At 39.5% G+C, this 25,651-nt stretch overlaps 3 protein-coding genes across 4 annotated transcripts; 1 reads left to right on the top strand and 2 right to left on the bottom strand.

Annotated features, from left to right (window-relative positions):
• Window positions 1-1,799: 1,799 nt before the first annotated feature.
• Window positions 1,800-9,803, bottom strand: LOC102799819 (dynein regulatory complex subunit 4-like). Its single transcript, XM_006780036.3, has 12 exons — window positions 9,721-9,803; window positions 9,322-9,417; window positions 8,227-8,424; window positions 7,260-7,454; window positions 5,425-5,479; window positions 5,106-5,308; window positions 4,647-4,802; window positions 4,436-4,516; window positions 4,148-4,357; window positions 3,053-3,118; window positions 2,842-2,972; window positions 1,800-2,561 (listed from the first exon to the last, which is right to left on the bottom strand). The coding sequence occupies exons 1-11, from the start codon at window positions 9,721-9,723 to the stop codon at window positions 2,886-2,888; spliced, it is 1,350 nt and encodes a 449-aa protein (XP_006780099.2). The 5' UTR covers window positions 9,724-9,803; the 3' UTR covers window positions 1,800-2,561; window positions 2,842-2,885.
• Window positions 9,804-11,863: 2,060 nt separating this feature from the next.
• LOC102775572 (transcription factor E2F5-like) lies at window positions 11,864-18,148 on the bottom strand. Of its 2 annotated transcripts, none has more exons than XM_006780038.3 (10): window positions 17,922-18,148; window positions 17,331-17,494; window positions 15,224-15,333; window positions 14,957-15,112; window positions 13,978-14,021; window positions 13,748-13,812; window positions 13,436-13,646; window positions 12,921-12,968; window positions 12,795-12,839; window positions 11,864-12,661 (listed from the first exon to the last, which is right to left on the bottom strand). In XM_006780038.3, the coding sequence occupies exons 2-10, from the start codon at window positions 17,487-17,489 to the stop codon at window positions 12,576-12,578; spliced, it is 924 nt and encodes a 307-aa protein (XP_006780101.2). In that variant the 5' UTR covers window positions 17,490-17,494; window positions 17,922-18,148; the 3' UTR covers window positions 11,864-12,575. The 2 variants fall into 2 exon arrangements, with proteins under 2 accessions (XP_006780101.2, XP_006780100.2); XM_006780037.3 differs by having other exon boundaries at window positions 17,331-17,497.
• Window positions 18,149-20,959: 2,811 nt separating this feature from the next.
• Window positions 20,960-25,609, top strand: si:ch211-122f10.4 (Cathepsin A-like protein). The gene is made up of 11 exons (XM_006780039.3): window positions 20,960-21,273; window positions 22,515-22,626; window positions 22,712-22,849; window positions 22,943-23,101; window positions 23,217-23,308; window positions 23,586-23,670; window positions 23,762-23,914; window positions 23,997-24,142; window positions 25,037-25,199; window positions 25,281-25,370; window positions 25,455-25,609. Exons 1-11 carry the CDS (start codon window positions 21,086-21,088, stop codon window positions 25,536-25,538), a joined length of 1,410 nt encoding a protein of 469 aa, XP_006780102.1. The 5' UTR covers window positions 20,960-21,085; the 3' UTR covers window positions 25,539-25,609.
• The last annotated feature ends 42 nt before the right edge of the window (window positions 25,610-25,651 follow it).

The raw sequence follows: 25,651 nt of genomic DNA on the forward strand, positions 1-25,651 counted from the left end.
CTAACACCTCCTCACACTGAGCGGTGTCAGCACGCTCTGCACTGACCTCTTCCTGAGTGCCACTCTCTATTTCACCATCGCTTGGACTTTCTCTACCTTTCACTCTCCTTCCCCACCCCTCCCCCCAGTGTCCTCTATCACTCTGTTATTTTAACTATTTGTGGCACCTTTTTCTTTGTCTCTGGGGTTCAGGCTGATGCTTGGATTAGTATTTCATGGTGTTAGTTGTGTGGATTGTTTGGGGGGTTTTTTTTGGGGGGGGGGGGGGGGTCTATCTGTCTTCATTTGACTGTGCAGATAATCGACAAGGCAAAGTGGTCACTTTGAAATAAGGCATCACATGTCTCAGTCTTGTTGGTCACTACTAGTGCATACCCATGTTTTAGGTGCTCCCAGTATATTTTGAAGCACCTCGAGGCTACAGGAAGGTCACAGCATTCAGCAAGGTGCTCAAAGAACATGAAAATCTGGATCATGTTAATCACACCCAGGATATCTATCCCCTAACTGTCCCATGTCCCCCTGCTGCTTAATTCTCCATTGAGCTGAGACTCATCTTATGACACAGGGTTTGTTGAGGGTGTAGTCTTACCAGCAGTGCCAGACCAGCAGGACTGTGCAGGCTGTCAGTGTTTGGACACATTTATCCCTCAGTAAAGCAAACTTACAATTGAGCCCTGTGCAAGGGGACGGGAGCAGGCTCCCCAGAGTCAGACCACTGTCTGCAGGCGCTGAAACCCTAGAGGGTTGAGTGAAAGGACCATCCCCTCCCTCCACTTGCTTTAGCTGTATGATACTGTGGCCTGCACCGGGACAATAACTTCCTCCTGTATTATTGATGCAGTGGGGAACAGCGATCACTCAGCGCAGCGGGGCTCGATTCACCACGGGAATAGGCAATGAGAAACTGGATCTGCCACATACGTTCCTCCTCTCTCTGCTGGAAACTCAGTCATGGCGGAGGGGAAATCATCTGATGAAAGTAGCAGTTGAGATTGGAATATTTGATTTGAGTCAACTTTTTTGACCTCATATTCCTACATGAGGCCAAAAAGCTTGCAAATAGTCAAAATATAAAAGTAATATATTTAAATTGCAGCTTGTGTGAGAGATATTGTTTTGTTTGATTGTTTTTGCTGTTTTCTGTGTCTTAAAATGGTGAGAACAAGCAGCAGCATCCAGGAAAGAGAAACAATGGACCTGTGTTGTGCCAAAAAGTGGTTTTGAGTTATTTACCAGATTTTTAAACTGTTGTAAATGGGTTGTTGGCCTATAATTAATCTAAAATATGCCAAACATATCACTCATGAATGACATCCAGTACTTTTGAACCAGAAAGAACATTTCTGTCACAAGGCAGAAGCAACAATCAGTTTTTAGCAAACTGACTGTTTTCTATACTTTATTTATCAAGGTATAGTACTTTGTACTTGTTTGATCTTGTTTGATCTAAAATATGGTTACACAAGTTCAAAAAATATGCAAAAAAACCCCAAAACATATACACATATGTTTTACACTTATCCATTTCAGGGTCATGGGGCCTATCTCAGCTGTCTTGGTGTGAGTGCAGAACAACATGGACACTATCCACTGTATCTCACACCCTCACCCTATAGATCATTTTGAAACAGCAGTTATTTAAAAAAAAAAAAAAAAAGAAGCACTGGGACAGTGGGAAAAAAACAAAAACAAGGAAGACCATGTGAACTTCATAGAGAGGCTGAGGTCAACCAGGAGGTGCAATCCCAGAAACTTCTTGCTGATGTACAAAACACTTTAATGCAGGAAGCAATGGAAAGAGTTTTAACAATTTTAATGAACAACTTCAAGATATGGTAACAACATCTGCAGCAAGTTTAGGAATTAAAGTTGAATAATGTTCAAGGGAAGGTCACTGGTCAGCAATCTAATGGTCAAGTCTACTCTTTACACAGGATAGAGTTCAGTTACTGCAGCATTCTTGAACTGCTCAGTTTTCGGCAGGGATCTCGTTCAGAAAGACTGACGTTGATTCACATAAGAATTCCCTGTTGCCCACAGGTCTAGACTTATGTGAGTATTCCTCAGTAAAGCCAGAGGGGAACAGGCAGGAAAAACCAGGAGTTAGGCAGGCTCACACACCCAATCTGGATGGAAGAGGATAAACAAGGAAAGTACCAAAACATCTACAAGAGGCCTGAGTGACACTGCCACATGATATAGCTTAGCAATCTGGCAATGTAGGGATAACAGTGGTTAAATACTGCAGGTGGGTGTTGATAAGAAACAGGTGCACCAGGGAGTCTTGGGTAACCACGCCCACTTCTGGGAGGAGTCTCGCTCCCATGACAAAGAGCATCAGACCGAGCAAACAAGGAGAGAAAGAGTGAAGCCAGGCCAACATCTGTGACCATGACACCGTCTGAGACACAACGATGAATTATGTGAATAGCGCCACCTATTGGCTGTCATTAAAAACACCTGACAAATGACCAATGAAGTATCTTCATCTTTCAGTTGCTCCCTTTAGAGACGACATACTGGACAAAGGATGTCAAATATGCAGATGACACGCAGGTCTAAAGGAGAAAGACCACAAAGAAAATTCATGGAGGTGATGAAGGAGGACATGCTGAGGGTTGGTGTGACAGAGGATGCTACAGATAGAGGCATGACATACCCTTTAGTCTAAAACAACACACAACACAACTCTTTTTTTTCTCAGGATTAAGAGATCCCATTTTAAATTTTGATTTATATTTCTTTACTACTTAAAGTCATATGAGCATTAAAGGTAGATTAAAGAAAAGATGTAAATGAAACATAAGTGTTCCAGTCTTTGCAATCTTTGCTTCTCACTTTAATCCAAGTGCTGCTCCACATTTTTACCACGAGGATTCCTCTCATTGGGAATTACAAAGGAGCTCTTCCGCAGGAACACCAAAAGCCTTTGCCTTTACCTCAGTGTGCAGCAGAAAATGCTTGCGGACCTGCAGGATACAAAGTTTCACTGCGCTTATTGTTATGAAATACATTAAAAGTAATTTCAGGAAACAAATAGACAACTAACCATGGAAATTTGATTTATTTTGTGCTGTAGGGTCTTGATGGCAGTATTTTTGCAGTCAATATGTGCCTGCAAGCAAAAACATTAAGAGCTTCTTTAATGTTCTTATAAAAACATGACACTTCCAGAAATATACTTAAAAATATACACTCACGGGCCACTTTGTTGGTAACGCCTTGCTAATACCAGAATGAACCTTTTGCCTTCAGAGCTTTTTCTCCTATTTCTTTGTGGCACAGATTCAACAAGGTGCTGAAAACACTCCTCACAGATTTTTGGTCCCACGATTGCTGTACATTCATAATGTGACTCTCCCGTTCCACCACAGCCCAAAGGTGCTTTATTGGATTGCGATCTGGTGACTGTGGAGGTTATTTGACTCCAGTGAACTCATTGCCATGTTCCAGAAACCAGTTTGAGATAATCTGAGCTTTGTGACATGGTGTGTTATTCTGCTGGGCGCAACCATCAAAAGATGGGTACACCGTGATCATAAAGGGGCGGATACAGTCAGCAACAATACTCCGGTAGGCTGCGGTGTTTAAATGATACTCAGTTGGTCCTGACGGGTCAAGAAAATCCCCCTACCACACACACACAAACACACCATTACCTCACCACCAGCACCCTAAAACAGTGGCACAAGGCAGTGTGGATCATGTTGTTTAAGCCAAATTCTGGCCCTGCTATCCAAATGTCACAGCAGAATTTGGCACTCATCAGACCGTGCGCTTCAAGGTTCAATGGTTTGTTCAGAGATGTTCTTCCAATCAGCTTGAAGCAGTCTGGCCATTCTCCTCTGACATCAACAAGGCATTTTCACCCAGAAAGTTGCTGCTTCTCTTTTCCTCATCATTCTCTGTGAACCTTCAAGATGGTTATGTGTGTGAAAATCCCAACAGATCAGCAGTTTGTGAAATCCTGACTATGTCTGCAGGCCGAATGCCTTGCTACCACGTCACTGGCTGATTAGATATTTGCGTAAATACGCAGTTGAACTAGTGTATCTAACAAAGTGGCCAGTAAGTGTATATAAAATCAGTGTAAAGGTTTAGATGACTGCTGAAGAAGAAACATGAAGTAGATGTACAACACTACCTCAGTTTTCTTTATGACCCTGGTGAGGGCTGTTTGGTCCATGTTGGAGGCTGAAAGCACCGCACTGAGCTGAGCCTCCATCTCCTCCAGGCTCTCTGTCAGAGCCTGCAGCTTCTTTTCCACCACCATGTTCTCTATGTCTCCATTATGCTGCGCCTTCTCAACAATCTCAGTGAAAGCCTTGCGAAGTTCATCCCTTTCCAGTTGGAGCTGTGCAGCAAACACACAAAAACATTCACATAAAACGTGTGCAACTACACATGAATGGAGCTGATTGTTCGTTTTTACCTCGCTGAATTTCTGTTCCAACACCTCGTGCTCTGCTTTCAGATCTTTCAGCTTTTTTCTTTTGATGTTTCCAATTACATCCTGTCAAAAGCAGTGCACAGAAATTATGCTCATACTGGGCTACAGCAATGCTGCACAACAACAAAGATGCTGGTAAAAGCAAGAGAAACTGTCCAACAGTAAACTCTGTGAAAAAAAGTGCCAAAAGAACCTTATTTCTTGAGTAGTGTCTCAGTTTCTTGGCAATTTCATCGTTTTCTTCCTTGATCTTTGAGATAAGCTCAGCAAGATGTTTGTTCTCCTTCAAAACAGTTACCACCTCCAGTTTCATGTTCTTTTGTTTCTTCTTTGCTTCATTAATTTCTCCCTGGAAAATTCAAATAAAACATTGCATGTGAAAATAAAACACATCTGGGTCAAAGCTGGTGGAAAAACTGTTCAGCAACAATAAATAATAAAATTTCAGTCACCATTTCAAATTTGGAGGCTTTTGTTTTGCATTTTACAGAATATCAAAACAATTATCAGTTCACCCGGTTTAAAGATACCCTCTAATGGTTCTGCTATTTCATAGATAAACCGTTCTAAAAATTATAAGCTGTAGTCACAAGCAGAAGACTGATCAGTAGTGAGTTATAGGTTTAAACAAAGCTTGTGTTTGTGATCGCACCTTGAGTTCAGTGAGCGTGTCTGCGTCCGTTTTCATGATAATGACAAATTCCTCAGCGCTGCGGTAGGTTTCATCGTGATCTTGTTTAAGAGCAGCGATGTGGCTGTTCCAGTGGTTTTCTCTATCGCTGATCTCACTTTTCCAGATGTTGTCCAGATCTTGTTTTAGCGCCTGCACTTTCATCTCAAACGACGCTGTAATTTCTGCTCCAGCCGTAACACAAAAGGATGGCCCGCGTTCAGTGCTCGACAACGTGAAGCGATGAATTCAACTCAGAATGCGGTTTTTATTTTTGGGTTGTGTTTTTGTTGTTTTTTACCTGCAAGCTGTTTCTCCAGGTGGTCGCTCCTTGTGGTCAGTTCTTCACCATGTTTCTGTTAAGATAACAACCAGTTAGGAGTGTTTATTCTTGCAAGCTGAAGTATATCAGGGTCAGACGTGCAGAGTTATGTAATACAGTACTGAGGTGCAACAACAGATAACAGCTATGCCCACGGTTAAACCACAGTGAGGATTTTACACTAATTCATCAGCCTTAAAAGACCCCATGAACAAATTTGTGGTCAAGTTCTTACAGCTCATGGAAGCCAGACTTTATGAATTCACATACTTGTGATTCTTTTTTGTTTGAGGATCAATTTTGACCAAATTTTGCTCTTTTGATAAACATTAGTGATTTTTCCCCTTATCTCGTCTATTTATTTACTTACAGTCTCTGTTTGTACTTTGCCTTTTAGTCCATCTTATTCTTAGGTTATGTTCTAGTTTAGTCCTTGTTCTCCCCACAACAGGAGAAAGTATACAATCAGTACTGTTTGTATGTGCTTGTAAGCAGTCTAGCATGCACAGTTTTCAAGATATCATTTTTAGATAAATGATATCTTGGATACCAATAACAGCTCAAGCTGATTTCATTTTGATGAAAACCAGGTCAAGGTCATGGCACATTTGTGAAAATTAGTAAAAACTTTATATTATCTACAGTTTTTTTGTGGATTATTAAACTTCACAACATGATAATAGGTATTGGGGGACATGAGTATGTGTTAGCACCCAAGGTCAAAGTTGACCTCGGAAAAAAAAAAAATCAAGAAACCATAATCTATCATATGAAAGGGCATGTAGAGAGGTGTACGACACGCACTTTTTTTAATACGACACCCTACAACATCACAATGACACCATAAATTTTGCAAAATCAAAATATCTGAAGTTCTTACAGCTCATAGAGCCAAAGATTTCAACTGATTCATATGGGTAAAGATCATAAAGTACACTGTTTTAGTATTTAATGGTTCAAGGTCATGGGTCAAAGCAGGCTGATGTCAGCAAGTTGTAATAAAAAGAAATTACAAAAAATTAAGGTTTCATATCCTCTCATTATTTGTCTGTATATTTATTGTGGTAGTCTCCCCTTGTCCTTTGTCACGTGCTCACTCTGGTCTATGTAACTGTCATAGGTTCCTAGTAAGTTCCTGGTTTCTACCCAGTCTGAGTTTTCTTGTATTTCATTTCCAGTGAGTTCACCAATAAAGTTCCTAACAATGTTTCACAATAAAAGCATTGTTAAAAAATGCTATGCTTTTGGACACTGGTTTAGCTCGGTGGTTGAGCAGACCACATGCCGCAAAGCCAAATGCAGTGGTGTGTGAATTAAGCCATCCATCCAGGTTCTACCCTCTTCTGTGTCCAAGTCATGGGAGTAACAGTCTAAGCAGACATGGCCACACCTTCCTCTCCACACCCACTTCCTCCAGCTCCTCTGAGGTGTTCCAAGGCCAGCCATGAGATGTGATCTCTCGAGCGAGTGCTCTCTCCGCTCAGCAGGACATGCCCCAAACACCTAACTTATGTCAGAAGCCTGAACCACCCCATCTGGTTTCTTTTGATGTAGAAGGTTAGCAGATCTACTCTGAGCACATCCTTTGGAGGATGCTCATTTACCACTGCTTGTGTCCACAGTCTTAGTGTTTCGGTCATTTCTCACAGCTTGTGGCCGTGGGTGTGGGTAGAAGCGAAAATCTACTTAAATAGAGAAATATGAAGGTTTTTTCCTCAAAAGTGGAACAGGTGGCAGACTATTATTCTAGAGCACCCCGTCAACACTACGAATATGATTAAGGTAAAGGGAAATGTATGTTTTGTACTACAAACCAGTTCAAGTTCCTTCTTGGTGTGTTTAAAGTTGATCTCTTGGATGTCCACCCGCGTAATTGTCTTACGAAGCTCTTCCTCTAGGTGCTCTTGCTCTTTCTCCATCAGTTCACTGGACGCCAAAGAATCTGCATTCAGTTCAGCGATATCATTCAGGTGTTCATGCTGGAGGTGCTTGATCTTCTGCTTGTACACCTGGTGGAAAAACAATTACATGTGAGCGTTTATATGGAAATCCAGTATTCCTAAAACACGTAGCCTTGCAGTTGGTATCATCCACCATCTTTTAGCCCTAACCCAAACCCCTGGCTTGGTACCTATTCAAGTTAGGTCAGCAGTCTCCGACCCCCGGGCCACGGACCGGCCGTGAGAGTTGAGGCTCGGGTGTGAAATGTATGGTTTTCAGGGTTTTTATCAGTTTTTATTGTTATTTTTTTTAGCGTTTCTATCGTTTTTGGTACCGGTACTGGTTTTATTTTGTTGTATTTATCCACGACACCTTAAAGGCCGGTCCGTGAAAATATTGTCGGATATAAACCAGTCCGTGGCGCAAAAAAGGTTGGCGACCACTGAGTTAGATTATAATCTCTGGCCAAACCTTATAGACAACTTAATATTAACACCACAGCCCTCTCAGTTACCCATCTTTATCTTTTATGCTAGCGGCATAGAAAATAAAGTCATCTGTACCTTAAATTTATCAGTAGCCATTAATAAGCAAATCTCCATAAACAGATTCCTACATATATCATAGAATAACCTGTAAACACTGAACCACATATCCTGGTTTCACTAAAAACCTTAAAATATTAGCATAAGAAACTTGTCCTGATTTAGGTTTCTTGAAATGTTTTACTAAATTTAAGAACACTTAACTTCAGCATCACCTGACTCCATCTGACCAGCCTTCAAAATGGAAGAGCTATCTATTTTTTAATATTCTCTCTTAAAATCAGTAAAATCTTACCTTAACGTCTAATTGGTGACGGGCCTCATTTTCTTCTACATCCTTTTCTACCTTTTGCAGCTCAGAGTCAACCTCCTTCTGTTTTCTAACTGTGATTTCCCAAAAGCTGTGGATCTTGTCCCTCTCCAACTGAAAGTAGTTTCTCTCTTCCCGCTCTCTATCCAGTTCCTCTCGAAGACGCATAATGTGCTCCTCCAGCTGAAACACAGAAAGGTGTGACTGTAGTTTTTATGTGGTCGACAAACCAAATGAACATATTGTCACTTTTTTTCACGCTTTAGGAGAGTCTGAAGAAATCACTCTCCAATTTCCATACACTCATCATGGGCATCAATATCATGGTAATTTGGTCCTTTTAATGATTTCTTTGTTGCTTTTCTCTAACCAACAAAGGATCAAAAGTTTACATACCAGCTCAAATATATACACATACAGTCACATAAGTCTTATAAGTGATCCTACATGTTCTACAATGTATCTTAACTTGATAAGGCCAAGGCCCATTAACTTGGAGGAGTGTGGATTAGAAAAAATCCTAAATTAATTCAAACTTGCACACTCCAATCTTGGTTTTGTTTTTTTGTTGTTTTTCTAATTCATTAAAGATATAGCGTGTACAATCATTCCACCCTGGAGAAACAACAGTTCAAAGAAATCTTTAAAAGCCCCAGAATGCTATAACATCCATGTCCATGACAAGTACATGTAAACTTTTACCATATCCATGTTTTGTTTTTGTTGTTTTTGCTTTTTTTTGGTACTTCGATGGATTTATGCATCTTAAAAGTCTTCAGGGAAAGCTTGGCACATTACAAAGTTAGAAAAAAATCTGAATTGCATTATCTGCATCATGACGCCTTTTTGCAGGCAGGGAGGCTCTAATTAAAATATTCCAACGGAGTGTTTACAGAGCTTGATCCGTATTAGGAGCCAAGATATGTCAATCTCACTTGCATTGAGTGTTACTTAAATGTTGTGCCTCAGCTTTATGTGCTACCCCTCTCAATGCACAGATCACTTTGAACAGGTTCCTATTTGTTTCCTCCTGACAAAAAATACACATTCAGACACATTTTATCACTCTTCAGCTCTGACCTGCTCCTTGGACATTTCATCCTTGGTGAGGCCATTTATCAGCGTGGGGGTCCTTGGATTTGCTGGTTTTTTATCTGCACTTTTCTTTTTGGGTGGCTGGGGGGAAAAGAGTCAGCACAGCTGTTTAAAGTTAAAACTGCTTTCTGGTTAGCAACCAATGACTGCATCAAAGATAAAAGTATATATGTATCGATCCATGTATCCTTTTATATTTATAAAAGAAAAAGTTTTCTATAGTCATTGGTGGTAACCTTGAGTGTGTTTTTTAATTAGCAATGAGAAGTATACAAAAGTAAGCTACATTTATACACACGCCCAGCTGCTAGCGGCATAAAAGATAAAGCTGGTTATTTACTACAGAATCAAAAATCACTTGTTTCTTAATTATTTAATGCTCACCATCTTGTACGCTGCTCAAATTACGCAAAGAAGTGTTCGGTTTGATGCGAAAAGAGCAGCACACTCAGTAAGTACTAGTGTTGTTATAGCAACATAAACACAAACCTGCTGAGGAGGCGGAATCTACAGACGGAAAACCAATCAAATAGGACAGGAAGGGTTCTTCAAGCAGGATGATTGGTTAACAATTATCAGGTAATTCTACTGAGTCTGTTGCACACAAAACAGGCACATACTCATAAGCACTAAACAAGGGGGAAAAAAAGAACATCAGCGTTTACGAGTGTGCGTATCTTTCATTAAATATTTCAGTGCTTTTAAAGCCGGTGATAGAGCTTCAGGTTTTAATGCAGTTCTTTTCATGTAACCTTCAACTTATTAGAAGTTAAGGTGGGTAACAGGAGGGGATTCACAACTGCTGCAGAGTGTTGACGTCCTACTAGAAAGATTTTAGCATGCTTTTCAGCAGAAAGGAAGAGACTATTATCACCCCTGATCCAGTCACCTATGGGAATAGAGCCGATAATACTTGAAAAAAGAAAAAAAAAAAACCCTCCAAAAGTCCTTTAAAAATATGCCATATATGAACCAAGTATTAAAGATAAGTTTATATTCTGGTCCTGCTTATTTTTTGGGGAAAGATTTATCCTTTTAGCCTGCCAGATAATTTCCTTAAAAGCAAAATGATCTGATGGGCATGAGTGCTGCCAACTGATAGTTGAGCTGGCCTTTGAAAATAGAATATTTAGAAATTTAACTGTATACCACACAATTTGTTTAGAAAGTGAAACAGTATTGACAAGAAATAGTAAACAAAGGTTAAGTGCTAAATCAACAGTGTTTTGCTAATAGCATGGGTCTACTGAGGCCACTTTGGTCCAGACTAAAATATTAAACTCTGCTTAGATTGTGATGAGAGTATGCAGATCTTTCATTGTCCCCAGTAGATTAGATGTCTCAGTGCAGGTTATCCCAGCTGCTCCCATCAAGATTCATAAAGCTTTATTACTAAACACATACAAGAGGAACAGCATTCCCATCAGTTTCAGTTGTTCTTCTAGGCTAATAGGCAAATGTTGGCATACCAGTATTTAATAAACATATATGTTTAACTTCAAAATATTAGGACACCAACATTTAGCTCAAAGCACTGCCTCGTCATGGATGTATTTAGAGAAAGTACAGTATCAGAGATGTGAGTGTAGTTGTACAGCTTTAGGCCTGTTATTCACACGTTTGGTGTGATGCAGGTATTTTAAAATCAAGCGATATCGTAAACTAATACTTTACACCTGAGTAAAATTTCATCTGAGCGACATTTCACACATATTGTAATCTGAGGCTATAGTTCATGGTGGTCTGGAGCAGTAGTTCTCCAGACTTTCTGAAGTTGGCCTTTGGCTGCTATTCCACTCATTTTCAGAATATTTGCTTTCGCTTATTTGTTAAATTACACCAGCCTATGAAAGACAATAAAGGCACCCTGTGTTAGATGCTTTTGGGGGTTTTTTCTTTAGTTGGCGCTACAATTTATTTATTTTTTTAAAGATAACAATTTCACAGACATTAAAAATTGGATTTTTGCACAGAGGTGATTCACAAAAAACTATTAGCTGAAGACTCATATCTTAGCACTATGTTCTTAAAAAATGAGTAAAAAGTGGACAAGTGGAGGTGAAAATAAATAAGAGGCATTAATAAAAAAATTTAAAAACAAACAAACACTATCTACAGCATCTGAAAGCCCTGTCATTAAGAAAAAGGAAAGAAATTCAGGATAGACCTGACAGATGCATCTAGAGCTTCAGCTGATTGACCTACTGATCTACTAATCAGGAATAGTTTTAATGACATATTAAGGAAGGGAAACGGGAAGAAAAGGCTGAGGGACGTCAAACTGTCCAAGAACTAGACCATAAATCAGCCAATCAATTAGCGAAAGGATGTAAGGAGTGATGCATCCAAAGTTGACATTTGTGGTTCAAATCAATATGTATGGCGATTAGAAAAGAAATACAATAGTGAAAGTTTTCAGTCATCGAAAACGGTGGAGGCTCCGTCATGGTTTGGGACCACATTTCATCTATTGTTGTCAGTCTTGTACTTTTACCATTTCCAATTTTTCTAGAAAATACAAAGAAACTTTTTGCATAATTTTATTGTTGTTATGTCTTAAAAGTTAAATACAAATCATTATTTAAAAAGAGAATATTCACTTTTGAACATAGGGCTGAGTTCCAGATAAAACACTGGGTACACTTACACCCATCTAAAAAGCTTATCCAAATCATGGTCACAGGTCCCAGCAAGGCGAGAGGTAGTCAATCATCAGGCCAACAGAGAGACAGGTTTTACACTCACACTTATAATAGTGGCTAATTTAGCCAGTTAATCTAGGCACCAGTCACCAGTTAACCTAGCATATCTTTGGACTGTGGGAGACATCAGCATACCCAGAAAAAACCCACGCCCCCCACAAAAGGCTGGATTCAAATTCAAACCCAGGACCTTCCTGTTGTGAGTCAACAGGGCTAACTGCTGTGACTCTAGGCCACCTGTTGTGCTTTTACATGGAGCCTAAAATTCTGGTAGTAACTGGTTTAAAAGCTGAAATGCTTGACAGTTCAATCAGAATACAAATACTTTAACTCTGAGTGTGCTTTCTGTCCACGCCCTTGGTGTTTGCTTCCAAATTCAAACTCTTGGACACTTTACATCAACAGCACTGAAAACACCATAAATATGGATCTTCAGGAAGCTCAAGAAGAATGCTGCACGTTCGCCGAGGCCCCACGGTTCTGATTAAATGCATTTCATCACAAACCAGTGTTTAAAATCCCACCCAATTAAAAACATTAGCTTATGTAACCACAGGCTTTGAGCATGGGGATGTCGAAGAGGTCGCAGATGCCTTCTCTCTCGTCCAGATCACAGGTGTAATCTTGTTTAGATGAGGGATGGAGACAAACGGAGCAGAGGAGAAAAAACGGTTATGCAGATGTAAACGTGTAATTGACACATTCAATATGCAATAATCATTAATAACTTTATAAAGATGAATAAAGTGTACTTACCTTCAGAGGACAAGAGCTTTGTGATTAGATTTGTATTTAATATTCCTACAAAAAGAAAAACAAACCAGATATCAATTTACAGTAAAATTATCTGACTTTAGTATTTTTAAGAGCGAAGACCGGCACCTCTGGGCGGCTCTGTTTGGTCCTGCCGTTGGTTCGATGGATCCGGCGCTGGAAAAAAGATTTTTTTGAACAAACTGCGAGCATGAAAATGTAGATACGTTAAATGTAAAGCCTGCGTAAGCATGAAAGAAGGAACAGCCTGTCTGTATCATTTCCTCCTTTAATATTTAACGATACCATTAGTCACACAGCTTATTTAACTAAGCATTGAATCCACTTTTTCATGTTAGAATATTATGTGCTTTTTTTTTTTAATTAACTGATTCCAGTCACATGGGGGAAAACAGTGAAAACTGTGGCACGATCGAAAGTGGTTGCTTCAAACACCAAGTCTGCCACCACGCAGGGTCAGCTATCATCATCAACATCATCCACAGCAGTTTGTTGCCTTTTAAAAGTTTAAAAGTTAAAAAACTGTTGGATGAATATTAAAAGGCGTGGAACTTATAAAATGAAGGGTTTATTAGTTTTCGTTTCTCTTTCAATGGTGTATCCAGGAAAGATAACCGACTCACTTTTGGATTCATCAGTTTTGTTACTGACTTTACTGTTTTCTTCTCGCCAGGCAGACAGAGCTAAGCTGGCGCTCTGTAAAATTTCTTCTGCTGGTGGGACTGGAAGTACAACAGGAGCAGAGCTGACGGAGCATTTGTTTAGAAGGACGACATCTATGGGACCTCTGGCGCTTTTCAGATGGATCTGGTACCTTGCCGGGCAGTTCTGGACCTGTACAAAAGAGGAGGAAGCACACATAAATCACCCCCGTCTGAATTAAGGGCAGCAGCGGGAGTATAAAGTACAGTCGCTTTCAGTGATGCAGAACTTACAGCTTTGGGAATGGGGACATCTAGCTGTGTGCCAGGTGGTGCTTGCACTGCTAAAAGTGTGTGGCCTGAGAAGAAACAAGATGCAGACAAGTCAAAATACGATTTATATGTATTTATTCCAAAGAGCAGAAAGCACCATCTCAGGCTTACTGACTCTACTTTATTTTTTTAACTATATAAAAATATACTGAAGAAAGAGTAATTGCTTGAAAAGAGGGATTATACATCACCACAAAAGCAGTTGCAGATATCTTCATGATTCACATATGTCAGAGTTGATCTGAGTTAAGGTTCAACCTAAAATATTTTGCTACTCAGAAAAGAGATGTGATGGATTGTTGCACAGCATTTTCTGTAACGGCACAAATGCAAATGCAGCGTATCTGTCACAGAAACACATTAAATCTCATCAAATCTGCTAAAAATATCCAATATCTCATTTTCAGTTAAAGCTGGAAGCATAAAACATTTAGTACAAATACACATAATTCTGTTCCTACGTTGTGGTAAACAGAAGTAAACACATACACGCCCACGGACTATACTACAACTTTGATGTTTTTATTACAACATGCTGACATCAGCTTGTCTTTTGGAAATCCTCAGTAATGACATCGGTATTGTTTTCATAGATCATTTGCACTGCTGTCAGGATTGTTATTATGGAACTCTAATGTAGTATATTAATCATATTTGTGTCATTGTGAAGTCATATAGTGGTTTACTGAAAAAATAATGTTTTAAAGAGCTCAAAAAACAAAGTGCTTACACCCCACAATGACTAATATATTGCCCCTAAAGTTTGGAGATGATTCAATGGAACCTAAAACTTTTTCCTAATTCGAGTGACCCTGACCTTTGACCTTGAAGCATTAAATACTTAAATTATGTATTTTATTGTCTTTACCCAAATGATTGGAGCAGAATTGGCTGAAATCTTTGGCTTCTGCGAGCTGTGAGAACTTCCATCCTTTCATGACTTGTTACTTGATATGGTTTCACAAAACGTTTTAACCCATTTTCACGTTTGGTGTGTCCTTCACCTCAACCCTGTTTTTACCTAAATGAAATCAGCATTTAAAAAAGATACCTTGAAAACTAAAGGCTAGGCTGTAAACAAACAAACAGAAGCAATTACATACTCCCTACCTTCTAGGGGGAGAATAATGACTCAGCAATATATTCAACAGTTATTAGAGAAAAGGATATTTTCTGCAGTCTTCTGTTATATTCTTGATGCTCTGTTCGACCCAGCGTTTCTGCTGGTCCAAAACACATTCCATTTGCTCCAAGCCCTTCACCTCAGACTTTAACTCCACCAGCCTGTTGGCTAATAGCTGTGTATTCTCTCCCAACGTGTGGCCTCTTATTCGTGGGGAAAATAAAAGAGAACATGTTAACTTTTACTATTATTTATGTTTTGCTTCATATTCTTGACATATGTGCATGCACACAAGAGAAGAGTTAAAAACTCACATCCACTTTACGGTGCTCTTGGATATTTTCATAATCAGGCCGATGCCCTCCAGTACATTTGTGATGTCGTAGATTCGCCTCTTCTGTCCAACAGCCAGAGCCCTGACCGCCTGAAACAACAGGGGAAAAAAAGATGCTTTTTCTACCCCAGCCTCCGTGTCTGACACACACACACACACACAGCAGTTCTTCAAAGACAATGCATCAGGCCTACACTAACACCCCAGATGTGCTCTAGTTCTGTACTGTCAGCTGGTCTCCTTAGGGGTCAACAAAGTTGATCATCTGCCTCTGTCTCTTCACACCAGTCTGCATGTACTCCTTAGTTTTTACACTCACAATGTTAACAAAATCAAGCTGCTGTTCTTGTGGGGTTTAATGCACTTATTTATTTCCTGAAGCAAAAGCTTTTGCTTAACAAATAAAGTGTAATTTTTAAATGTATGCCAAAATGTAGCCAGAACAATCCATGGACTTTAAATCAGAGAAAACATCTTAAAGAACTTTAAAGAAATCGAACCCTAAACCCACACATGGGGAAAGGACAGCCCGGGGCCCCACAGATCATGCCAAATAAGGGCTGCCGCATGCTAAAACACAAACTAAACAAAGCCCAAAAATGAAAAATAAATAAATACGTGTAAAACTCGTGCTTAGGAATCTCAAGATGCAGTGTTTTTATTGCTATTTAACTTGGCTTCAATCCAGTTTGCTTCATTAGTGACAGATCTAGTGGTGCATATCAAAAAAATGGCAACATACAGACTAATTTAAATGTTTATTTAGCATGTTAGATGAATGATGTAATGTTTTCATTCTAACCTGTAACAATGTGTCAATTCAGTTATGCAGTGTGTGGTCCTTCACTTACTTTAGCAGAGCTAGTATGGCTCTCTTAATTTAATATATATGAAGCAGAAGATCTGCATGTACAGTAACCAGATGATGATAGTATGTAGTAAAGTGTGACCGGTCGCCCCCTTGTGAGCCTTGAAGGTACTGCAATTTATTTACAATATGTCTGTGAAGGTTCTCAGTCATCTTTTTCTTTAGGTTGCATGAAGATGTTTCACCTCTCATCCGAGAAGTTTCTTCAGTTCTAGGGTAAAATGGTGGAGAGTCCCAGATTTAAACCCTGTGGGAGTTTCCCCCCAAAGAGGGACAAAAGGACCCCCTGATGATCCTCTACCTAATCACATGAGCCAAGGTGTGAAAGCGAGTGTAGGTCACAATCAGCCACGGTTTCTGGTGGGCTCATTGTGAAACCTAGCCCCACCCTATCATGTGATTTCCTGAGGTCAGATGGCCCAGGGTGTGAGTGGCCGTTAAGACGTCTGGGACAGGATCTCAAAACTGGATTATTGATGGCAGACAGTTGGTATCGTAAGCCACTGCCTCTGTTCAAAGATAGTCGCTCACAGTGGACATCAAGTATTTATTTATAATAAATACTTTCTTCTTTTTTTTAAATCAGTTAACTGAAATTATTCTTATAAGATTTTAAAAATATAATGATATATTAATCTAAAATTTTAAAAGTCTATAACCTACAGGACAAGAGTCATTCTATCCCAAATCATCACATGTAAAGTAAAACATGTAGAACATCTTTAACTTCAAATTTTCCGTCACAAATGGAGAAAATGCTGTTTTCATGCTAAATTCATTCTGGATTGAAAAAATATCAAGTTCTACCACAAAAAGAAAGATAGCATAATCGGAATAAAACAAAATCAAAAGTATCCAGATGACTTAGAGAATAATTTTATTAAATATGCACATTTTTCGATTTTGAGACCCACTGTGTTTACATTTAAAAAGTAAACTGAAGTATTTACTGTGCTCCCTTCATTTAAGTACTCTGTGTTCCTAAACCTCTTGATGAATAATCAGGTCAACCAGTAAATCCTCTGAGGACCAAAATGAAGTAATGAAAACACAAAGGAAAACTAGGCCACGGAGGCCTGAAGTTTAAAAATGGCAGGCATACAGTATAAAGTAGCACAAATCTAAAGTTTCAAAGCTATAAAATACTGTACAACACACACGTATAATTTGATGCAACATGCTGGCCTAGGTGTTTACTGTACTGTGTGGGCTCACTTACGTCTCTCAGGTCCAGCTCGCCGCTTTTAGACTCTTGCAGTAACTGGACAAACTTCGTGGTGAGCACATGAAGACTCCTCTGACTCCTCTTGTATTTGGGGGTTTGTTCTGGCATGCTGGTGTCTTCGTCCGGGCTGTGTGGGCTATCTTCAGGATCCATAGCTACTGCTGGGTAGGAACACAAAACAAATGAACCCGAGATGGGGCCTCTCCGATCTTTGAATGAGCCCGCCTCACACAGCTGCAGAGTTCCCTTCGAAATAAAATATTCTCAGTGTTTTCCGTGTATGCTCTCTGCCGTTGCTTTGTCGGGTTTTCGGGTATATCTTGTGTAAATAAGCGCTTTGGCTAATCAATAATGTCGAGCTCTTTAGATTTACATTCACCTTCACCATAAGTGCTACCTGGGGCTGATTTATTATGAAAAGACTGTGTCGGAAATGCAAAAAAATGTTTAGCTTTTCACTCGAAAGTAGCTGTTTTGGGAGGTGTAGTTTATCCTGCAAACTGGTAAAACCCTTTAGTTTTTCTAAAGATCACTTCCACACGAATACAAAAAGCGACGAGCGTAAGACAAAACAACTGTGTTTACCTTGATGGCTGGAGGAAGTAGCAGCGCAGAGTTGCTAACGTTAGCAAGCCCAACAACGACAGCCGATTTCAGTGTTTAAACTGAGACAAAGGTTTTGGCGGACAAGTAAATATATCCGTTCTTAACCTCTAATGTAAACACAGTATTTACATGGTAAACAGCACCGCGCTAACTCTAGTAACAGTCCACTCCCAACTGTTTAGGCGCGGAGCTTTCCGGTAGCTGCATTTACCTGCCTTCACAATAAAACCTAACCATTCGACCAACCAAAATAAAATCAGTCTGGTCGGACATCCAAAACCTGTGAATCACTGACAAAAATAGATTTTCTGCGACTTTATCCTCGTATGAAAAAGAGTGTAAAAATTTGATTGTTTTTGTTTTCAAAAACGTGTTTTCATTTAGCAAATTTCTTTATTTTCACATAAAGATAAAATTTACAAGCAACGCAGCAACAATGTGGACATTATGCTAGCATAATGGAAAAGATGTCTGCAAACATTTCATGGAAAATAAGCACATAATAAGTAATAATAAGTGAACGCTTGCTGAATATCAATTTATTTAAATATTGATATGAAAGGTGAATATGAAAATCATCTATGCATATTAATGTGCTATATACATGCTGCACACAATTCATCACAAGCCTGTAAATGATTTAGCTTTAAATCTGCAGCAAAATCATATATAAAGGTTATAGATAATTATTAAGTACTGTAAAGTAATGTTTATACTTGCTGTTGCTTTATTAAAGGTATGTTGACAAGAAGAAAAATTATTGTAGTCAAGCGATCTTTATACATATGTGCTGTAAGTAATATGATCATATGATAAAAATATATTCTCAGTAATTTAAAGACTTATTTTAAAAAAAAAAACGGTGACAAAGATTCTGAATGGTTGTTTAAAGTGGCTGCAGACGGGTGCAAACCCATTCCTTGTCACACTCCAGTCTGATAAAAAGAAAAAAAATTAGTATTAACATTTTTAATATTTATTTTTTAATAAAATCTGAAAAGCATCTGGTATTTAAAATTGGTATTAGTGGAAATGCAAATGTGTTGTATGTATTTGCATTTTTATGTTAAAAACAGCAATTTATATTCAGTGATTGGAACCTGACCTTGACTTTGTAACTACAGCCAGCTTCATATCATCAACACCGGTCCATATAAATGTATATAAATGTATATTATTTACATTTTTATGAGTAAATAAGTCATTATATCCAGGAAATAATTATTTACAATTATTTACTGGATAATAATATTGTGTTACATAGATAAACCCAGATTTGCAATTTGAGAATGATAAAAACTTTTTGAACAGAGTCATGGAAGATATAGTAGTGCTAAAATCCAGAAACCTGGTCATGCTCCTTATCATTAGAGGGATCAGATGTCCCACTAGGACTGTTTTTGGATTAGGGACTGTTATCAGGAACTGCACAGAATTCCCTTGTACCCCTTTAGTACTACGGCCATGTTCTACATTTTGATCAGCTCTAATTTGCAGAAACCCGCACAGCAGCTTTTACGCCTTGGGAGTAAATTTCAATTTGGTCACCCAAAATGTCTCTGCTTTGAATCCTTTGGCAGAGAGTTGTCATTTAACTCATCTACTCTATTTCTACCATCCTGAAATGGCCCCAGGCACTTATCTGAGTAGTTATTTTTGAAGCATTTATTTAATACAACAAAAATAAAAACTGCATGTGCAAAAGTCACCACTCTAAACTGGTCACACTGTGTCCCATACTCTGGGTTTAAAAGCTTTAACTTAATTGAACTTCCACTTTTACCAGCATCTTTCCTCTTCTTCTTTCAGCTGCTTCCTTTTGGGGTCACCACAGATGATCATCTGCCTCCTCTGCCATCCTCTTCTGTCACACCAACCCTCTGCATGTCCTCCTTTACGATATCCACAAGTCTTCTCTGAGGTGTTCCCGTTTTCCTCCTGCCTGGCAGCTTTATATTCAACATCCCTCTGATGTACTCATTTTTTTCTAATCTTGTTCATCTTGGCCACTCCCAATGAACATCTAAGCATCATCAACACTGCCAGCTCCAGTTCAGCCTCCTGTCTTTATGGCAGTACAAAACCACACCATACATCACTGCAGACCTCACCAATATCCCATAAACCTCCCCTCTCACTCTTCTGTCCTCACAAAGCACCCCTGACACTCGTCTTCACCAGCTCCTCCACTGTCTTTTGTTGTCACCGTTGTTGCTTTGGATATTGAGTACTATCGACCCGATTCTTTTGTCCTCAGGCTTGATAGAGAAGACGCAAACTCAGTGTATTCAAAATATATACTTTATTCAACAAAACCTTCGGGGAGGGAGATGTGCACAGCGCGAAGCCTCCTACAAAATCTAATGCATTACCAACAGGATGAGTGTAATATACTCTACACCCCCGCTCCCCACGTCTGGTACTCACCCGAAGGTCGTCTCCTGTTGTTATCATCTATCAGCACAAACATGAGTGAGACTCTCTGGAAAGTCTGCACTAAAGATCCTGTTTATCACAATTTCATGTCGCCAAGCAGTCTAATGACCTAAAACACAGTGTATAAACCCTCAAAGCTGGCCTTTAATATTACACTTTAATATTGCTTTAATATATACTTAGCAAATAGGCACTTGGATTATATTTTATAACAGTGCTACTAAAAGTAAATATAACAAAATTAAGGTAACAAGGAATCGTTTCAGCCCTTGTCAGATTTGTCATACTTAGGCGTATTTGGGATGTCTACTGCATTCAAAAAGCTACATTTTTATTATTATAACTACTCTGAAAAATAGAGAATGTCCTTTATTTACAAAAAATTAACAAAGAAAAAGCTAACAGTGAAACTACTAAAAACTAAAAGTTAGTTTAGTTTTTCAACAATAAAAAGTAAAACTGAAAACGAAACAAAAAACTTAAAAAACAACAACCAACAACTGTCATTTAAATTATTCACACCTGTTTCTAAACTTCAACATTTGTGTTCGACAGCGCCATGTGAGTCATGTGACCCACCCCGCCGGTCATATGACGTTCAGTTTCACGCGGAGCTGTAATTGAGGAAGTTGAAGTGAACGCTTCTTCTTCCTCTTTCCTCGCTGAGCGCAGGGATTTATTTTCGGGGTTCGTTTTGTGTTTGAGACATGACCCGGGCTTCAGCCATGCTCGGTGGAGGTCTGCTGCTGTGTTTGCTGGCCGTGTTTCCGCTCGGCTCGCGGGCTGAGTACCATCCGGACGAAGTGACTCACTTGCCCGGAATGACGTTCAAACCGAACTACCGACAGTGGTCAGGATACCTGCAGGCACGGCCTGGAAAGTTTCTCCATTACTGGTAAGAACCGGTGGTAAATGCGCCAGAAACGTCGTCAGAGCATGACAGGTTGCCCACACCGCGGTGGTTTCTGTGAGCAAATGCAGTATATATACACTTCTATTTCTTTATGATGAGACACGCAAAGCTTTCTTTTTAATCCCGCACACAGAATATAAACAACTTTAGCAAACTTTTACCTCTTATACAAATTATCTGCAACGGGAGCCAGATTAAGTTTTCAGTTTAGAGCCCAAATGTAAAAAAAGGGAAAATAATCGGCTCATAATCAGCTTTTATAATAATATTAATTACAACTAAGTACATCCTTCACGTTCTTCCCACTAATACAGAGTCTATTAATTACCCCTGAGTGTATATGGACAAAAGTACTGGGCCACCTACATAATAATATATACTTTCCCCCTAAACCCATCTGCAGGTATGTTACAGCTTTCAGTTTTCCTGCAGGATTTTGGAGTGTGTCTGTGGGGAATTTTTGCCCATTCATCTAGAAGAGCTTTTGTAAGGTCAGACACTGTTGTCGGAGGAGATGACCTGGCTCACTGTCTCAGTTCTAGTTCATCCCTAAGGTGCTCTGTGGGTTTGAGGTCAGGGCTCTGTGCAGGCCTTACCTTTATGGACTTTGGTCCATCCTGGAACAGAAAAGGGCCTTCACCAAACTGTGCCTACAAAGTTGTCTAAAATGTCTTGGAATGCTGAAGCATTACAATTTTCCTTCTCTGGAACTAAAGGGCCCCACAACAATCCCATAAAACAATCCCATTAAATTATTGGATTCAATAACTAAGCGGTACACCTAAATGCTTCTGTTGCTTTTGTCCACTTGAGGCATTTCCTTACGTAGTTCATGTAAGCCTGGTAAACATGACTTCATGTTTTCAGCAGCACCTTGTGTTATCCTGAATCAGAAAGACAAACCAGTTGAGCAGGTTTCTTGAACTTAAACACCAAATCACTGAGGAACTTCAAGAAAAGCTCTAGATCACGGGTTTTGATGCAGACAAACAAAACTGTTCTTGTGGTTCTAGCTTGGGTCTTATTTGGTGTGTGAGTGGTGTCAAAGGTTTTCTGAGCTCAATTATTGTATTGGCTCTCAGGTTAAAGTGCATTGGAGCAATTGGTCCTTATTATACTCGTTCTTGCCTGCAGATCTGCTTTCACTATTCACAAGAGATTATCTAGTTAGTTGGAAAGAGTAACTTTGAGTTTGTGATAGCTTGTGTCCTGATTTCCTGCAGGTTTGTAACTTCTCAGAGGGACCCAGTCAAAGACCCTCTGGTGCTCTGGTTGAACGGAGGCCCTGGCTGCAGCTCGCTGGATGGGTTCCTCTCAGAGAATGGACCATTTCATGTGAGTTTGCTCACTGTGTGCATAACTATACTCGTGCACTGAGTAAAGTGGATTTCAATAGAAAAGTCTTGAATCTGATTTTCAGGTAAATGATGATGGGGCTACGCTGTACGAGAACGAATTCAGCTGGAACAAGATTGCCAATGTGCTGTATGTCGAGTCTCCTGCAGGTGTGGGATATTCCTACTCTGATGATGAGAAATATGCAACTGATGATGACCAGGTGAGTTCAGTGTGTTAAATAACCAATGCAGATTTTTACAAAGGAAGAAAAAGTGATTGTGAAATGTGAAAACATGTGAAATGTTTATCATAGGTTGCCCAAGATAATTACAAAGCCCTGCAGAATTTCTTCTCCAAGTTCCCAAACTTCAGTCAGAACAAGTTCTTCATCTTCGGGGAGAGCTACGGTGGAATTTATGCACCAACACTCAGCCTCCTTGTGGCCACGGGAAAAGCCAAAATAAACTTTAAGGTGAGATGCTTCATCTGCCTCATTTCCTTAATGTAGTTTCATGATGAAGGAGAAGTTGTTCCTCTATATTGTGCCCACTGACGTGGTTTAAAGTGACGCATTTGCTTGTTTCCAGGGCTTTGCAGTGGGAAATGGCCTCAGCAGCTTTAATCTCAATGACCAGTCATTGATCTACTTTGGTTACTACCACGGCCTCTTTGGAGAAGAGTAAGTTTTGCCAAGGTTTCTTGTTTTATTATGAAGCAATGGTGTTTATTGTTTGCATGCTCCATTACACACGAGATAAATTATCTTGAGTTGCTACATAAAAAAAAAAAATCTGATCACTTAGATTATTTTTCCTATTAAAGTCAGGAGCTGGGAAGCATATTTAAAATTTTTACATTTTAATATCATTCTTCATATAAAAATATGACAGAAGTAATCTGCCTTCAAGTTAAGAGATCATTTGCACAGAGCTGATGCAGAGCTGTTTCTTGTGCAGTTTGTGGCGTGACCTGAACATAAATTGCTGTAAGGATGGGACCTGCAATTTCTACAACTCCAGTTCTGAGACATGCACGATACTGGTAACGTGTTCACTGTTGCCTTAATCAACTGGGAATTTCTCATGTTGACTTCAGAGTCTTTCAGACATATACTTCTTTGTCTCCTTTACAGGTAAACGTGGCCTTTGGTCTCATCTATAATAGTGGACTTAATGAGTACGCCCTTTACTTGGACTGTGAAGGTCAGAGAAGATCCAGTAGAGTCTATGAGAGGACCATGAGTCTTCTGTTTAGGAACTACAGGAATCACCCACATACACACAAGGTAACCCTCCAAAAACAAGTTTTCGTGAACTCCATGTCTGTCCTTCACTTGTCCTGGGTTTTAATGATAATGTTTATTGAAGTTTTCAGCACAGAGAAGTTCCTCCACCACTCTGGGTGAAGTCCCACCCTGCATCAACAGCACAGCCCAGATGAACTGGCTGAACAGAGGTGACGTGAGGAAAGCGTTGCACATTCCAGCTATCCTGCCTCCCTGGGATATCTGCAGGTACGGCAAATAATGAAATCTTCTGGTTATTGCAAAATTGGTGATAAATAATGCTATGTGTGCACCTCAAGTCCTCTTTGTTGCAGTTTTACTGAATACAGTGGGATGCGAAAGTTTGGGCAACCTTGTTAATAGTCATTATTTTCCTGTATAAATCGTTGGTTGTTACAATAAAAAATGTCAGTTAAATATATCATATAGGACACACACAGTGATATTTGAGAAGTGAAGTTTATTGGATTTCCAGAAAGTGTGTAAACACATGACTGTGGCTCTCTAATGGTGGGTTGTTCCTCATCATCATAATAATAATAATAATAATAACAATAAACTCAGACACTGAGGCTTCTATATGTATACATCCTCACATATATCAGCATTTCTGCCAATAACAGCAAGTTCAAATAAATCCTGGTGTGGACGATGGTGTTGATGGAAGGCGAAATGAAGATTAAGTTTCACTTTTTAAGAAATCTACACCTTTCTCAAAGGCAGTATAACTTTCCAGGGCCCTCGCATTTAAAGCATTATCTTAGTTCAGTTCACTTCAGTTCAGTTATATTTATATAGCACCAAATCAGGCAACGGCCTCCTGTTGTTGTACTTTCTTTTGTAAGGTAAAGACCCTAAAATAATAGAAAAACCCAAACAATGAGACAACCCCCTGTTAGCAAGGACTTGGTGACAGTGGGAAGAAAAAACTCCCTTTTAACAGGAATAAACCTTCAGCAGAAACGGGCTCGGGGAGGGGCGGCCAGCTGACGCTACCGATGGGGGTGAGGGGAGGAAGACAGGACAGAAAAAGCACAAATGAATAACTAATGACTGAATGCAGAGTATGATTGTAATTAGCATGGTGTGATTTCCGTGACGATAAGTATGTATTTGTTGCAGTGATAAAGTTGGAGCGCAGTACAAAGTGCTGTATGCAACAATGAAGGACGTGTACCTGAAGCTGCTCTCTCTGGGCCTCCGTGCGCTCGTCTATAACGGAGACACCGACATGGCCTGCAACTTTCTGGGTGACCAGTGGTTCGTGGAGGATCTCGGCTTGAAGGTAGCTTTAATTCTACATTCATAAATTATACTTTTTCACACCAATTACAGGCACTACTTAATTGTACTAAAATGTTCTTAGGCAACCACTAAATACCAAACCTGGATTCATGAGGACCAAATTGCTGGCTTTTATCAGATGTTTGGAAACATCACTTTTCTGACTGTTAAGGTAAGCATTAATGCTTTTGCATTGTCGGTTTGTTTTATGTGAAGATGTCGCAGTTACTCAAAATACTGCTTTGATCTGTTTCAGGGTGCAGGTCACATGGTTCCTCAGTGGGCTCCGGGTCCAGCTCTCCACATGTTTCAGTCTTTCATAACAAATTCCCCTTACTGAGTCGGAGAATGTACTTTTTCTTTATTTGTTATTGTTGTTCTCAGGGAAATAAATTTGAGATGTAAAAATGACTCTTTGGTACTGCACTTGTTCATTTTCAGTTACCTCCACTT

The sequence above is a fragment of the Neolamprologus brichardi genome, chromosome 1 (genome assembly GCF_056152115.1).
Source record: "Neolamprologus brichardi isolate AB-2024 chromosome 1, ASM5615211v1, whole genome shotgun sequence".
Lineage (NCBI taxonomy): Eukaryota > Metazoa > Chordata > Actinopteri > Cichliformes > Cichlidae > Neolamprologus > Neolamprologus brichardi.